Consider the following 17933-nt stretch of genomic DNA (forward strand, 5'->3'; position numbering starts at 1 on the left):
AAATCAGTCAATCATTTCTAGTAACAGCTACAACAAGCGTGTAACTGAACTCAAATCAGTCAATCATTTCTCGTAACAGCTACGACAAGCGTGTAATTGAACTCAAATCAGTCAATTATTTCTCGTAACAGCTACGACAAGCGTGTAACTGAACTCAAATCAGTCAATCATTTCTCGTAACAGCTACGACAAGCGTGTAACTGAACTCAAATCAGTCAATCATTTCTCGTAACAGCTACGACGAGCGTGTAATTGAACTCAAATCAGTCAATCATTTCTCGTAACAGCTACGACAAGCGTGTAACTGAACTCAAATCAGTCAACCATTTCTCGTAACAGCTACGACAAGCGTGTAACTGAACTCAAATCAGTCAATCATTTCTCGTAACAGCTACGACAAGCGTGTAACTGAAATCAAATCAGTCATTCATTTCTTGTAACAGCTACGAAAAGCTGTAACTGAACTCAAATCAGTCAATTATTTCTCGTAACAGCTACGACAAGCGTGTAATTGAACACAAATCAGTCAATCATTTCTCGTAACAGCTACAACAAGCGTGTAACTGAACTCAAATCAGTCAATCATTTCTCGTAACAGCTACGACAAGCGTGTAATTGAACTCAAATCAGTCAATCATTTCTCGTAACAGGTACGACAAGCGTGTAACTGAAGTCAAATCAGTCAACCATTTCTCGTAACAGCTACGACAAGCGTGTAACTGAACTCAAATCAGTCAATCATTTCTCGTAACAGCTACGACAAGCGTGTAACTGAACTCAAATCAGTCAATCATTTCTCGTAACAGCTACGACTAGGGTACAACTGAACTCAAATCAATGAGAGAACTTTAACCGGGTTACAAGAAGAACAATACATATTATTTCACAAAGTAATCCGAGCCTCGTGTATATTTGAAAAAGAAATCCGTCCAATATATTAACATTAGAAGACCTGATATGACTGACAAAGAAAAGCTGATCAGAAGTTTAATCGCTAAAATATCAGTTATAGCGCTGGAAGATATTGATGGAGAATTTCCATCAATTACAACAGCGAGATTTGGGATACAAAATTATTAAGTCACGTAAATAATCTTTCAGAAAAAAATTATAAGGAGCGGGGAGGTTTCGTCAAAAAAGGAAGACATTGATCGAACATTTCCACTAATTACGAAAGCGAGATTTCCGTTATAAAATTATCAAGTGGCGTTAATGATCTCTCAGAAACAAGAATGGATAAAGGGAGAAAAGTTTTTGTCCAAACATAGGGGAGGTCAAGCGATCAGACGGAGGGAGAGTCCTATGAAAACGCTGGCGTGGACGCAAAGAAAACGACGCGTTTTTGATAAAACGAAAATGGAGCATCTCGAAAACGCATTAGTGGGGACAGGGTCTAATTTACAGCCGGTTTAATGAAGCCGTCGGATGCCGAATTCACTACTGTTCATATGCTGTACAATAAATATATTTTTTACTGAACGTTTTGGTGTATAGTATAGCTGTGAATTTTACGAGTTGTGCTGTGACCGCCGGCCAAATCAACTGAAATAAAACGTGTAAAAATGCTCAGCGATATTGCACACCAAAACGTTTAATAAGCAATTTATTATCCAACTACTATATTTCACTTGCATCTCTTACAAGGCGGGAAAAGCGAAGTAGATAGAGAGGCGCAGCACGTGTAGCCGACCGTTTAAAAAGTTTTTTTTAACAGCACAAAATAACCAATTGTCCAAATACTGTGCTCGATTCGCGCGTTATTTGTTCCCAGTGCAGTTGAATGATAAATAGAGAATAATACATGGGCGCGCGTAGATATGGAATTTCTCTTCGAGTGTTTAACTCAATAGCTCATGAGTGAGCGCAGCGAACGAGTGACATGTCGAGTTGAACATGAGAAGAGAAATTCCTTATCTACAAGTAACCATATATTATTTTGTTTATCACATAAACGCAATAGCCTATTACTGAGAAGGAAAGCCGACTTCATTAATGAATGAAAATAAATGAATCGACAATCCCGGAATAACAATCGTAGAGTGTGTTGGCGGTAATTCTAAGGATGGAAAAATGCGTTGAATCATGATGACAAAACCAACGATGGTTGTAATTTTCAATTTACAAAATTCTTATTTATTGACTTCGTCCCTAACGACAGAAGAAGTCTTTCAGGTAAACGGCCAAAATCAGCTAGTGACAAATCTTCCAGTTGTCGATTTTCATTCTCAGCCAAGAGAAATGCTAACACCAAAGCCAGCTCTATGCATAGTACGCATCTTTCCTCGATATTTCCGTCAGTTGTCTACGATTTTCTGACTTAAAGTGTATATGACACGAAATTTTTTTTACTGTTTGTAAGTAACTAGATATATAAGATAAACGGTTTGAGAGTTAAAATTTGACAAAAATGCTTTTAAGCGAACTTCGCGCGAACGCGGCCTGAAATTTGTCTCCTCGACCGCGCGGCCAAAAAGTCACGTGAGCTGAGGCTGTGACGTCAAGTTATTGTACTCTCACTTAACGACATGGCGGAAAAGAAGAAGCCAGTGAAAAAAGATGGACGCTATTGTGTCGCCGGAGCGCCCAACAATCAAAGCTGTACGAACACCAGCTACACGCTAGGCATCTGGTTTACGGTTAGATCGCTCCATGGTTAGATCGCTCCAAGTCAGATCGCTCCATACCGAAGTCAGATCGCTCCACTCGAAAGTTAGTTCGCTCCATCAAATAAGTTACTTCGCTCCATACATAAGTTACTTCGCTCCATGAAGAAAACTAACGTGGAAGGTTGATAAAAGACAGAAGGATAAGGGAAAAGAAAAGAAAGAGTATTGTAACGCGACTAAAGACTCGCCATTTTTAACCGGAGTCGAACCCAGTCTCACTCACGGCTGGATTTGACAACTTTTAAAAATGGCGGTTCTTTGAAAGCAATATTTATAAATCATATTCATTGTTGGTCATTTCTTTTATTTTATTTGGTGGCTCCTAAAGGAGCCTTTTGTTTGTGATGGTTGTGGTGTCTGCTGCTCTTTAAACAGGACCGTTCAGGAAAGAACAGGCTTTCAGTAGCTGTCTGGCGGACCTCTCGTTGTTGTCATATTGCTCCCAGAGATCGAAGATTTTTGCCTGCAGGTCTCTGTATTTGCGGCGCTGGATCCTTCGTAGTTTTTTCTCTGATATCAAACGGATCTGGATAGCTGTCAGCTGGGCCTCCTGGTGTAGCAGCTTGATCAGGATGTAAAGTGGGAGTTGTGACTTGCCAGCCGCTCGACGGTTGATCCCGTGGTGCCAGCCTTCGAGGTCGTTGTTCGTTCGTTCTGCTTGTTTGAAGACTTTCCAGTCGGCAGGGCTCCATGTCGCGTTGCTGATCCAGGTACTGTTGACATACTCGGCGAACTCTGCTAAGGTCGAGGACTCTGCCTGGCGTTGAAGACGCTGAAACTCGGTCAGGATCTCTCCCTCGGGCAGGAACGGAAGTGCCATCATCTTACGGATGTAAGTGTAGGTGCCTCTGTCGTTGTAATAACTGTTTGTCAGCCCAGGCGCCTGAACCTAGCAAAGAAAAATTAAACAAAATATAAGCAAGTGTGCGTTACAGTGTGTTGTGTTGTGTGTTATTAAAACATCATGACATTCCAAAACATTTTAAGTTTTAACTTATTTTAATCCCATAGAAGTTGTATAAGTTGAAGGGCATATATGATTTTAGCAAATTAATGTTCTTATCCGAATTTAATGTTTTGAATTGGAAATCGCAAAATACGGAATTTTCAAAATCGCTAAACTAGTAACATGTCGCTTAAATGTGTTTTCCAATTATCAGATGACGAAATGATTAAAACTTTGGTTATGTTTTTTTTTTTGCTTTTATCTACTAACAATATTTACCTTTCGTCTAATAGTACACTGCCAGTCAACAGCATTTGGTCGCCTTCGCCTGATGTTGTAGCTGTAGCCCCTGCTGTCGACAAGTTTTGGTCTGCCTTTTGACGTGGCGTCAGGAATCAACTCGAAGGTCACGGCGGTGGGAGCGTCATGCTCTTCTACGAGGGCTGGCGGATCGATGATGGAAGACTCGTCGAGCACGGCTGAATCTCGAACTGACTCAGAATCGGAAGAATCAGCGGCCACGGAATCCGGAACTGGCTCGTCAGCAGTAGGCTCGTCGATGTCTGACTCGAGGACGGAGTTGGCGACGAAGTCCACAGGAGTGCTTTCCGCCACGGGAAGGAGGGACTCTGACATACACTCTGCGCAGCGCCAGTCGATAGGTGAATCAGTCTGGACGGCTTCACGATAATCAGCTAAGCTGATTCCAGTGACGCGATGTTGCCACCTGTTGCAGCCGTCGCATTGAAGTCCTTGTTGACGCGCTCGGATAAGTTTCTTACAAGAGATACACTTGGAAGACATCGTGGATTAAACTCGTTCTCGAATGGTGATCGTAATCGTAGCTAAATGCTGAATGAATGCTATCAATAAAGGATCCCTTTTATACACAACCGTGGATCAGTGTACCGCGAAATTCTATCACCTCATTGGTTAATGCTAATGATGTTTGTTAACATATTTAGCACTTACAAGCAAGAACAATGAGTAAAAAAAATCACACCTTCCTTGCGCGTAGCACCAATAAACTTTTATTGTTCAGAAAAAGTCACAAGTATAACAAAAGAAAAAAAATCACACCTACCTCGCGCTGTGCGCTAATTAGCTGTTATTGATAAGAATGTCACAACTTTAAAAACAAGTATGTTTGTGGCGAAGGCGATACTGTTAACTTATGATTAACATGGGACAAGAAAATATCTAAATCGATGACGTGTTTTTCTTACTTAACAATCGATTAAGAACGCACGCGCGCTTAACCTAAGAGCGAAGAAATAAACCTCATGTAAGGAACTCGTAAAGTGTAACCTACTTTATTAAAGATGGCGGATACACACGGGCCAGTATTTTATTCGAATGATCTTTTTAACACATTTAGACCATAACTTTATCATTTATTACACACTGAAACACTTATTTCATCATTTATTACACACTGAAATACTTATTTCATCATTGGTAATTCGCTTTGGTGGGTTCAAGTGAACGAATCGTCGATCACTTTATATTTCAGCAACTTGATCGCAAGCAACATCATCAACTATAAACTACAAAGATCAGAAGTAAGTTAGTTTATTAGTTTTCTACGTTCATTACACACTGAAACACTTGTTCCAACATCGGTAATTCGACCGATCGCAAGACGCAATAAACAACATTAACTATAAACTATAAAGATCAGAAGTAAGTTAGTGTATTAGGTTTCTACATGGAGCGAAGTAACTTATGTATGGAGCGAAGTAACTTATTTGATGGAGCGAACTAACTTTTGAGTGGAGCGATCTGACTTCGGTATGGAGCGATCTGACTTGGAGCGATCTAACCATGGAGCGATCTAACCGGATACCTAGGCATCTCGATGGACCAATTTCCCGTGGATCGCGCTGTGAGAGAGAAATGGGTGAAATTTGTGCAGCGCCACCGAGTCGATTTCAAAGCATGCCTCATTGTGTTCCGTCCATTTCGAGAGAAGTTGTTACGAAAACAGCTTGGCATTCACTCTGGAGGATATGGCGGACACGAAGCGGAATAGTCCTCATCAAGGGCTCTATTCCCACAATACATGCAATTGTGTCAGAAGTTTCGGAAGAATTAACGGATCGCAAGAAGCGTCAGTTAAGCAGTGATTTCCAGTCATCTTTCGATAAGGTCAAACGTAATCGATCAGAATTTATTATATTTTGGCTCTAGTTGAGACGTGATGCATTGACAGAGTACGAGATGGAAGCGAAAAAGAGGAAAGTCGAAGAGGCGAGAGCATCAAGTTCTAACTCGTTAGATTTTCACGACGTTGTTGATGATAGAGTTGAGAAAAATCCGTGCTCCGATTCAAATGACATTCATGAGAGCCCCATCAATACAATTTCCACTGCATCCAATGTTACAATTGCTGCTCCTCTTCTGGCATGTACCACCCATTTGACTTCACCAGTTGCCTCAACATACGCAAATATTAGCTGTACAAATATTAGCTAAGCTTCCAAGCTGCAGATGAGTGATTTTTAACTTGGAATGTTCGCAAAACTATTGAATTGTATCAGGTCTCATCGACTCGAGCAAGAATGAATTTTTCTTTTAAAAATAAGATCAAAATAGAAGCTACAAAAATACCGGGCCAGAGAGCGACACAAAATGGAAAACTGACGAACGGATTTAAAGGCACTCAAAATAACTAAAAGGTTTGTACTCCTGTCACTTAATTTTGTAGAGGGTCATGGAGCATACCCTTTGTTTCCGTTTCTTTATACACAATTCTAGAAGCATGACATAACCAAAACAAGTCTTCTGCTGCAGTTTCATCAGAACATTTTCAGTATTTCCGGTGAACCTTTTCCGTAGTGATCACTGTAAGTCGTCACTGTGACGTAACTAATCGATACCTTAACTTATTCCCACTAATTATAATTTTTGAAACAATGAATAAGACCAACATTTTCGTAAAAGAAAGTTTAATAGATACATTACAGATATCTAAAACAATTTTGATGACTATGGAACTGTATTGAAACTCAAAGAATACAAACTGTGATGCCCTTGAAAGACCTTGAGACCCTAATTGACAAGAACGGATAACAACGCGAGCCGAGCGCGCTCAAATCTATTTTTATATAGTATTTTCCTAATGTCTTTTTTTCCTAATTTTTTTTTCTCCTCTCTGAAATGATGAATGCTGAAAAAAGCAACGGGTACTCAATGTAAAAAGGTCAGCCCTGGAAAAGACCTGTTAGGATGAAAATGTGCAATTAAAATGATTGTGAATGAAAGTGCAGCGCTCTACCAACTGAGCTAACAAGCCAACTGGGAGCTGGTCATGATGTTGGTTCTAAATAAACCCGTGAAGTTTAAGAATATATGAAAGTCACATATTTGCAGTAGTGAAAATAAGGCCTGAAAAAAATTCAGGCCTTTTTCACTACTGCCAAAGTAGTGCACATTACTGCGAGGATCACTTTCATTCACGTCTTTATCCGCAGTTCAAATATGTGACTTTCATATATTCTTAACCGTTTATTTCATCACTTCACGGGTTTATTTAGAACCAACATCATGACCAGCTCCCAGTTGGCTTGTTAGCTCAGTTGGTAGAGCGCTGCACCGGTATCGCAGAGGTCATGGGCTTAAATCCCGTACAGGCCTGAATTTTTTTCAGGCCTTATTTTCACTACTGCCAAAGTAGTGCACATTACTGCGAGGATCACTTTCATCCACGTCTTTATCCGCAGTTCAAATATATGACTTTCATATATTCTTAACCGTTTAAAATGATTGTATGATCTCTCTGCCTTTTTAGATTGCGCATATCAGATGCAGTGATTGAAGGTGTAAACATTTTATCGAGCGATAAAATAAGTCATTTTAAACATCTGAAAAACTGCCTTTAGAAGAAGTTTGAAAGAGCAGCGAGGGAAATCGGAAAAAAGAAGTGTAAAACTGATTGTTTAATTTCTCTTACCTTTTCTGAAATGAGTCATTCATCGTTTTCACGAGGAAGTGGGCGATTTACAATTCTTTGATGGAAAAATGTACTTGGCTCCATAGCCGTACGCTTTATATCGATCGCCGTCCCAATGTAGTTTCCTCCTGACTCCAAAACTCCTCTCTGGTGCGGTATAACATGCATCCCTATGGAAGCCATCTCACCCACTCTAGGCTGTGGAGGTGTATCAAGTATCGGATTCTCTCTGCCTTGAACATCCATCATGGCACCGTCCCGTTCCGCTCGTTGCCACCACAATTGCATCAAGACTAAGTGGTTCTTGACAACGAAAAACATTATTAAGAACAAAATAAAGAGACAGGCGAGGCTCACGGTCTCAATAACTGACATTGTACTAATCTCTGAATAAATAGAGCTTCTGCCTATAAAAGGAGCCAAGTAGAAGTGGTCTACACAATGAACCTTGCATGTACTTGTTTTCGTTGTATATGGCACTACCTCGACATACCTAACGATCCGCCCAAAGTAAGTCAACCAAAACATATTTGTTATTCTGAGTAAATCACTCGCTTCCGGCTCTTTGGGCGCTCAGAAGGAAAATTAGTAAGTTAAATTTTCGCCCAGAAAGTTCAGAAAGTTGAAAGTTGCTTTCGTAGCTATCGACGTGAGGGAGCTCAGAGGGAAAATTAGTAAGTTAAACTTCCGCCTACACAGTTCTGAAAGTTGAAAGTAAAACGACCGCGATCTGACTTGCATACCAGCACAAACTTTATATATGCATTTTAAACAAGTCCTTTTATTTGCTAAAGGAAATTTTCCCTCTGAGCTCCCTTACGTCGATAGCTACGTAGCAGTTCTTCGCGCCCAGAGAAAATCGATCGATGCAAAGGCCTATCCCAGTTTTGCGTTCTACGCGAAACTGATAAATATAGACATAGAAATAGAGAAAATGGGGTTACCGTTTGAATTATCGCTGCGGATTACCGCGGTTACCCCCCTACGCAAATAAACTCTTTAGCCTGCGGCTAACATGAACGCTACCCGAACAAGTATTCCCTTATGCAAAGGTAAACAACTATGCATGGCTATTTTTGGAAAACGAGCGCTTTTTCTCCTATCTGAGAATATTGCCTCAAGGGGGACACACTCTAATAAGTATTCGACGTGGAATCATTTCATAACGCCAACGTGAAGTTAGTGAAGTGAAGTGAAGAAACCGGATAAATCTGTAATAATCTCGGCCTTTCATGTATGAAGATTAACAAATTCCTCATCACGATTTTGTGACTACGCTTGGCATGGTTTTCTACTTCTCCTGTTTGGAAATCTAGTCCCACCTTTCAGCTTTACATGTAAAAAAATTATCAAAGATTGAATTTCCGCTTTACTTTAAGTGCTGGGAGGACACCATATTTGACCTTCATTACCGCTTGTGACGTTTAAGGCTGGGTCTGAAACAAATATTATCTGTCAGGGGAGGGGTTAATATGGGCGCTTATATTTTAAGTAAATAAATTCTTGTACGGGAGTTTTAATTCGACCTTAAAAACAGTATGTTGCGTTCTTTTAATATTTTATGAAGAAATATGTGAAAAATGTATTTCCGCAGTAAATCATGCAACTCTTTAAAATCGAAATAAATTTGATCTGAGCCCCTCTCCCTAAGGGGAAATTGGGTCCTTTCTAAGGAAATGACGTAGCGTATGAAGATTAGTCAGTAGTTCAGCATTAACCTGAGTGGTACCGTCGAGCGTTGAAACACGCTCTTTTTGGTTCATGGTGTTGTAGGGGCAATACTTTTATTGCAGGGTTTTTCAGATTTTAGATCGAAAGAGTTTTTTTGGTGATAGAAAATGCCGCTCGCTACTATGGAGAGTTGTGGACATCGAGTAACAATCACGTCTTTCTGTTTCTGCTTCAGTTGTAACTGGATCTGTGGCTGAGATATTGCCGTCAATTCTATGGAATTCTGAAAATTCATTGTAAGTTTATTTAATAGTATTCTATCATCAACATTTATTTTACGTGAAAACAGAAATTGAAGCCAAGTTCTTGATTCAAAGCTAACAATTTATGGACAAGACCGTTGACAGCTCATTATCATTTCGTTTCACAGTGACGTTTTTTTTTACTTGTCATCGTGCTGAAGTTAAAACTAAGGAACAAAAAAAGCGTTAAAAGACGACAAGCAAACGCTATACTAGAAAAGGGAAGTCCCCTTGCGGCTCTTACTGTGGCAGACCTCTTAGAGGACTTGATCGAAATTCGTGTTAGGGGGCAAGCTTAACATTGCGGTTCACCTGGCAACGTTTTGATCGTTAAAAATTTATTTTGTCCTGGCCTGAAACAAGATCCTAAATACTATTTTCAAATGATCACCTCTAGACTTAATCATTTTATCTGAAAATCGTTTCAAGGTGCTCTCCTAGATTGTAGGGTTAGGAAACATTATAGCTTATTTAAGGTTCGTAGACATTTGATTACATAAGTCTTGGTAACAAATAAACCGTAAAACAAACGAAGCAAACGAAACAAAGAAAATCCATCATGGCACCGTCCCGTTCCGCTCGTTGCTGCCACAACTGCATCAAGACAAAGTGGTTCTTGACAACGAAAAACATCATTGAGAACAAAATAAAGAGACAGGCGAGGCTCACGATCTCAGTTATTGACACTGTACTAAACTGTAAATCTCTGACTGAAATCTTCTATCCAGAGCAATAAATAGAGCTTCTGCTCGTAAAAGGAACCAAGTAGAAGTGGTCAACTTAATGAACCTTGGATGTATTTTTTTAGTTGTATATAGCAGTGCCTCCAGAGGATTAGAATATCCACGCGACCATTGTGTCAAAAAGAAAGTCAATTAAAACATCAGTTTATTTTTTCCTTTCGCGTGCTTTGTTAATACAAATTAAATCCATTGGCATTAAAACAACTGTTTCCTTACTCGGAAGTGGTTAGATCAGATGACCACCACAAACCGTATAATATCAAGCCAAGCTTTAATAATTATTCGATCTAAAAGAAGTACATTTATAATTCGTAATTAGAACAAACGCAAATCAAGTCTTTATCTTATAACTAAACTAAAAAACTTCAGTATAAACTTACTTCTGTGGCGGGTCGTTACAACAGTCTCACTTTACGGGTTAGCAATAAAATGATTAAGTCACGTAAATAATCTCGCAGAAAAAAATGTATAAGGGGCGAGGTGCTTTCGTCAAAACAGGAAGATATTGATCGAACATTTCCACCAATTACAACAGCGAGATTTCCGTTATAAAATTATGAAGTGGCGTAAACGATTTCTCAGAAACAAGAATGGATAACGGGAGGAAAGTTTTCGTCAAAATGAATGCAATGAATACAACATATTATAGAGGTCTATATAAACCGAAAACAGCGTTATAGTTTAAATGTCGAAGCAGTGTGTGACTGCTGTTATCAGTTAATTGATGTCAAATTATTTCTTGGAAAGTGGAAGAATTATATTCCTTCTATGCCTAAGGAAATAAAGGAAGATGAGGACATCATCCCAGTCTTTTTACGCGGAGATCCAGCCTACCCACTCATGTCCTTTTGGATGAAAGAGTATGCTAGTACTGTCCAAGAACAATATTTTGGTATCTCCTTCTGTAGAGCAAGAATAGATATTGAGTGTGCATTTGGCCATTTACAGGGATGGTCTAGTGCATTACTACGACCACTGGACATAAACCTTGCAGAACTTACTATTGTTATCTATGCATGTTTTGTTCAGTATAAACTTTTGTGAAATCAGCAAAGAGTCTGTATAAGAAGACAGAATAGCTGCGGCCATTGCATATGACAAGGATTCTCTTCAATTTTTCTCTCTTATGTTTTCTAAGTTTGTCATCAAGAAGAGCTCTTATTTCAGCTGTTTTCTTTTGTCTATTAACACTCAAACTTGAAGATGAGTACGGCGGGACTATCTTGGAACAGATCGCAGTGCTCACTAGTTGGCATCGCCTCAGAATTTACCAAGTCAGTATTTGCTGTACCATCAGTGGAGGGAGAGCTTTGGGTAGAAATATTAGATAATTCAAGTTCTATGAAAACGCTAGCGTGGAAGCAAAGAAAACAATGCGTTTTTGATAAAATGAAAATGGAGCATCTTGAAAACGCATTAGTGGGGAAGGGGTTTAATTTGCGACTTGTGTACTGAAGCCGTCGGATGCCGAGTTCAGTATTGTCCATATGCTGTACAATAAATACATTTTACCGAACGTTTTGGTGTATAGTATAGCTGTGAATTTTTTACGAGCTGTGCTGTATTTGAGACGAGCCCGCCGGTTGAATCAACTGAAACGAGCACACCAAGACGTTTAGGAAACAATTGTTACCTAGACTACAAGTAGACCTCCAACCAGGAAAAGTTTCCAAGCAGCGGTGAGTAATTATTAATTTTCTTGGAATATTCGCTAAACTATTTAATTGTATCAGGCCTCAGCGACTCGAGCAAGAATGATGTTCTTTTCAAAATAAGATCAAAATAGAAGCTACAAAATACCGGGCCAGAGAGCGACATAAAATGGAAAACTGACGAATGGATTTAAAGGCAGTTAAAATAACTGAAAGGCTTCTACTCCTGTCACTTAATTTTGTAAGGGGTCATGGAGCATACTCTTTGTTTCCGTTTCACTTTAGAACACAATAGAAGCATAGCATGACCAAAACAACTCGTCTGCTGTTATTTAAACAGGAAATTTATTTCCGACGAAACTTAGCATTAATCATTGTACGTCGTCAACGTACCTGATCGATACCTTAACTTATTCCCACTAATTATAATTTTTGAAACAATGAACAAGACCAACATTTTCGTGAAATAAATTTTAATGGATACATTACAGATATCTCAAACAATTCAATGATTATGGAACTATATTGAAACTCAAAGAATACAAACTGAGATGCCCTTGAAAGACCTTGAGACCCTATTTGACAAGAACGGATAACAACGCGAACCGAGCGCACTCAAATCTATTTTTATATAATATTTTCCTAATGTCTTCAATTTTTTTCTCCTCTCTAAAATGAGGAAAGTTAAAAAAAGCAACGAATACATGATATAAAAAGGTCAGCTCTGGAAAAGACCTGTTGGGATGAAATGGTGCAATTAAAATGATTGTATGATCTCTCTGCCTTTTTGTGTGCTGTTTATTTCTGCTTGCTTTAGATTGCGTATATTAAAAGCAGTGATTGAAAATGTAAACATTTTATCGAGCGATAAAATAAGTTTCAACATCTGAAAAACTGGCTCGAGGAGTAGCTTGAAAGAGCGGAAAGGGAAATTGGGAAAAGGGAGTGTAAAACTGATTGATTAATTTCTCTTACCTTTTTTGAAACGAGTTATTCATCGTTTTCTCGAGGAAGTGGGCGATTTGCAATTCTTTGATGGAAAAATGTACTTGGCTCCATAGCCATACGCCGTATACCGATCGCTGTCCCGATGTAGTTTCCTCCTGACTCCAGAACACCTCTCTGATGCGGTATAACATGCATCCCTATGGGAGCCATCTCACCCACTCTTGGCTGTAAAGGTGTATCAAGTGTCGGATTCTCTCTGTCTTGAACATCCATGATGGCACCGTCCCGTTCTGCTCTTTGCCGCCACAAATGCATCAAGACTAAGTGGTTCTTGACGACGAGAACCATTATTAAGAACAAAATAAAGAGACGGGCGAGGCTCACGATCTCAAAAACTGACATTGTACTAATAAAACTTAGAATCTCAGACTGAAATCGTCTGTCCAAAGCAATAAATAGAACTTCTGCCTGTAAAAGGAACCAAGTAGAAGTGGTCTACAAAATGAAACTTGGATGTCCTTGTTTTAGTTGTATATGACAGTGCTTGGAGAGGATCCACTTGATCATTATCTCATAAAGTAAGTCAATCAAAACATAAATCGACCCCCCCTAATTGGTTAGGAAATAGAAAGAGTTGATGGCAGCCTGCGAAGCTGACAATTGTTTGTGTGCGCTCTGAAGCGTAGAAGACATGAAGAAGGCGAATTGGTGACAGGCTTGTCGTCGGTCCACTTTCATCAGGCCTCAACCGTGAAAAACCGTATGCTGCATAGTGGTTAATGTTTAACGCATGACAGACCTTGTTTGGAATACAAAGACACTAAATATTAGTTTTTGAAACTGTGTGGGCGTAGCTTCAATATTAATTCAAGTAAGCAAAAACTCATTAGAGAATAAGCTGATAGGCTTATCAAAAAAGGTGTGCATTACTCCTAACCTACTTTTGAATGACCACAAGTGTCTACATGTTTCCTAAAATGTTTATGACATAATATAGAAGGGACGAAAAATTGCACGTTCCGAAGGATCGTTATCGGCACAAGAGAGCTTTCTCACTAAAGCTAAAACTATTGAAGACTTCGTTTGTCCAATTGTTGCACTAAGACCGTCGGATGCTGAATTGTTTAAATGCTTTTTGAGTTACACTGTATAACTCACACACATTTAGCGCGCGTTACCGAGGAGAGATTCGTTTTTATTCCCAACATTAAAAGTGATTATGAGATACAGTCCCGCGTCCACTAAAACAAGAGCAGATATTAGAGAAGAAGAAAATGACTGAAAGTACGATGACAACAAATAAAAAAGGCATTATTATACAGTTTTCTTACTTTGTTACGAAAACGCTCGTCGTGTTCTTGTGGATGTCGTCTTCTTGTTACTACACCGATGGAAGTTGTATTTCCGAGTTGTTCCGTCCTTTCCACATCTCCACTACGACGAGCAGTGGGTTCCCTGACACTCTGATCATGAATGGTTCTGGTGGTTTCCGTAATAACTCCTTGCATGTGTCTCACCCTGAGAGGAGTTTGATAATACAGCACGTTACCACAACCACCAAGCATTAAGTGGTTCAGTGTCCATGACGGTTCAGTTCCTGCGGAAAAATTGAAACAAACCACATGGTCTAAAGAAGAGCCCAGCAAGGAAATCAAATGTATTTTAAATGAAAAATAAAACCTCTTAATTATTTATCAACCAGAAAACTCTCGCTCCTCCAGACACACGACGGTTGGCGTTTAAAGGCAAAGGCCTCATTAATAGTGGCATCAAACCGAGTGAAGTGAACCGAGCAAAGTTTTAATCCTGCGGTTATGTAGGAAACGGAACTCATGAGATTACCGTAATTGTATACGAACCTCAAGACGGAATGATAAACATTATCGGGACAAACAAATTAGTAATTTTTAATTAGTAATTAGTAATTTTTCAACGTACGGCAAAAGACTAGCTACAGGAGTAGCATGATAGAGGTGCAAGGGCAATTGAAACGAATAATGTCAAAATTGTATATCAGCATTAGCCTGCATAGTTGGTGGTAGTCTGTGTAGTTGATAATTGTTTGTGTGCGCTCTAAAGCGTAGAAGATCCGTAAAAGACAGAGCGGTGAGAGGCCAGGCATCGGTCCAATTTCATCAGGCCTCAACTGAAAAACCACATGCTGCGTAGCAGTTGCGATTAACGCACGACAGGCCTTGTTTGGAATACAAATACACTGATCAGTTTTGGGGGTAATTGTTTCTCAGGTCACCTGCACATTCGCGCGATGAATTTTATCTGTTTTTTCAAAGGTCTTGTGAGTTTGATGGTAGCATGCCTGTTTTTTTAACTTAGTTCCCGTTTTTCAACTCGTGAATTGCGCGCATGCGCAAGAGCGAGTTGTAGATACGATGTGTGGAATGGCACTCGCTCGCTCCATGAGGAGCTTTGGCCCCGAAAAGAATTCGCAGCATGCATTCTGCGGAGGCGCTATATTTCTGTCATCATTGTAGAGAATTACATCAACGTTTGTGGTCGGTAGGTGTCTATACGATTACTTAAACCTGTTGATTATAAGTTAAAGGTTCACCTAATGATTTTAAAATACTTCATCTATGCTCGAATTGCAATTACGAAAACACAAGAAATCTGGCATTGAAATCACTTGGCGCGATCTTATCATGGAGGCCGAAGTCTTCGATCGATCTGCTGAGCTTTCTATAGTTACGGGATCCAATCTCGACCCCAAAAAGTACTACTGTGGGCGAACGAAAAGTTAATGTGAAATCAGCCGAAAACTTTTGCAAAGAACGAATTGTTTCGTCGATTCCGCGATGACTATAATATGTTCTGTTCCGCCAGCAGGTCTCAAACGCGCCAACAAAGGCTGTTCGTTCAACGCCAGGTAACCAAACAACATGCATGTTATATCTTCAATTGGTTTCCGTGCCGGACTAATTAGACAGGGCGAAATCCAGCAGATGGATTCGCGAGATCTCAAAACATAATCTTGTTGTTGATACGGTAAATCAAATCGCCCTCGACCGTACACTTTAGGCGGGAAATACCTCCGGTCGAAATATCATGAGAAATTGCAATGATGTCAGTCAAGAATAGCCGAGCTTGACAAAGACATTCGGGAACTAGTAAAGCATAATAATTAAATAAGCTAATGGTGAATGCCTCAACTTTCAGTCAAAAGAAAGAGTCCGGACAAAGAGCGGTCTCCTGATATAAAATAGTGTGAATTCAATTTTTCGTGCCCTCTTGGGTAGTGTATACTTATCGGATGTCCTGGAATGTTTAGCGAACACTTCATGCCACCAAGAGGCGTCGAACCTTGGCTTGAATTACTTATGCAAATTAGCTGGCTGCACATTCAATGTGCAGCCAACAAATTTGCATAAATTTTTTTCCGACGCAAAGCTCGTCATGTCGGTCGGTTCCTGTAAAATGTTTTTCGATTTTAGGCTTTTGAGTGCATTTGATAGTTTTTAGCGAACAATAAACAAACGAAATGGCGACCTTTGTTGTTAAGAATAGTGGTGGGGTGAAAAAGAAGCCAATGATAATCTTAAAAGAGTTTGTTTTTTTCGTTTTAGTTTCAACAAGCGGCGCCAGCGACTGGCAGGCATGCAAGGATTCACACTGAAATAACAGAACAACCTTCGTTTTTCATAAAATTGTAATTTACAATCCTTTAACTTGAAAACAATCCGAAGATTCATTGAAAATATCACTTACTGCGAAGCGCTCGGCGTTTACAGATGTTCAAAAGCTTTTTTTTTTAGGGCGTGAGATTGAGGACACAATTGATCATTACGTTTCGTATCGTGTGTTTTTCCTGTGTGAAGGAAGAGAAGATGCCGGCGACTAACGAAATTACAAGTTAACACGAAAATCAAATAACACCTAAACAAACAATTTTAGCTACCGATTTTCAGTGAACTTTTAAAGAACAATTTTATTTTAAGTTTCAAGACAATTTGAAGATTCAAAATACATATAACGTATTAAAATGCGAAAGTTATACACCACAAAATTGATAAATAGGCCTGAAATGAAATTCTATCTTTTTATTGATTATACGTTGCCTAGCACGTGACCAAAATCTACCCTGGCGGAGATCCAAAATGACGGAGATTCAAAACTCGTACCCGTTTGTCTCATTTGATAAAGAGGGAATCGTTAATGTTTTCATTAAGACAGTATTGCCTTGATTTTCTAATATTTACAATGATAGACAGTAAATTTCACTTTTCACCCACATTTACTTCCAACCTTTTCTTTTGAACCAGAAACAAAAATGATATACGTTTAAAACACATGACATCATCCACCCTTGTCAAATGTAATAGCATGATCACTTCAATTGTAATGCCTTCTTATCCCAACTTTACATTGTTTCTTTGCTACATTAGCGAACACTGAACTACTGCTCGTACTCTAGATATGAAAATCAACCACAAAATTCCCTAAACCAGATAACATTAAACATAATCCAAAAAATCATGTGTCAATTCACGAGTTTGCTCACAGAGCACTTCGATTAAGTGTTGAGCTGTGGGGTCATGTAACTACGCTGATTTTAACATGAATACGATTTGTTGTTTTTCGTAATTATATCGTGCGAGGCGGGACGCTTTGCTTAACGCACAAAGCGTGGATAAAGCAGTCGAAAGCATGAAAAAGTAAAGAGGTTAGTGCAGATGACAAATTTAACTTTCATGCAGACGACTGAGGAAGTCATCCATGCAATGATCCAAAATAAACAACTCCTATTGTAGGAAAATCTTAGCATTTGCTCTGATGGGTTTAAAGATAAGAAAGAAATTTAACTGGTTTACAAGATTAATACATATTATTTCACAAAGCAATCCGAGCCTTGTGTGTATTTGAAAAAGGAGCATCTCTTATATATTAATATTAGAAAACCTGGAATGAATGAAAAGCGCATCAGAAGTTTAATCTCTTAAAGATCAGTAATAGCTAGATGAACTTGATGCTCATCAACGTGAATGCCAGCGTCTGCAGGAAACACAACATTCTCAAACTCCTCTTGTTGCGGAAGATG

At 39.2% G+C, this 17933-nt stretch overlaps 1 protein-coding gene across 1 annotated transcript; it reads right to left on the reverse strand.

Moving 5' to 3' along the window:
* Nucleotides 1-2987: 2987 nt before the first annotated feature.
* Nucleotides 2988-4416, reverse strand: LOC149043002 (uncharacterized). Its single transcript, XM_089211930.1, has 2 exons — nucleotides 3892-4416; nucleotides 2988-3555 (listed from the first exon to the last, which is right to left on the reverse strand). Exons 1-2 carry the CDS (start codon nucleotides 4414-4416, stop codon nucleotides 3034-3036), a joined length of 1047 nt encoding a protein of 348 aa, XP_089068056.1. The 3' UTR covers nucleotides 2988-3033.
* Between the last annotated feature and the right edge of the window lie 13517 nt (nucleotides 4417-17933).

Source organism: Pocillopora damicornis, chromosome 7 (assembly GCF_964200805.1).
Source record: "Pocillopora damicornis chromosome 7, jaPocDami1.2, whole genome shotgun sequence".
Taxonomy (NCBI): domain Eukaryota; kingdom Metazoa; phylum Cnidaria; class Anthozoa; order Scleractinia; family Pocilloporidae; genus Pocillopora; species Pocillopora damicornis.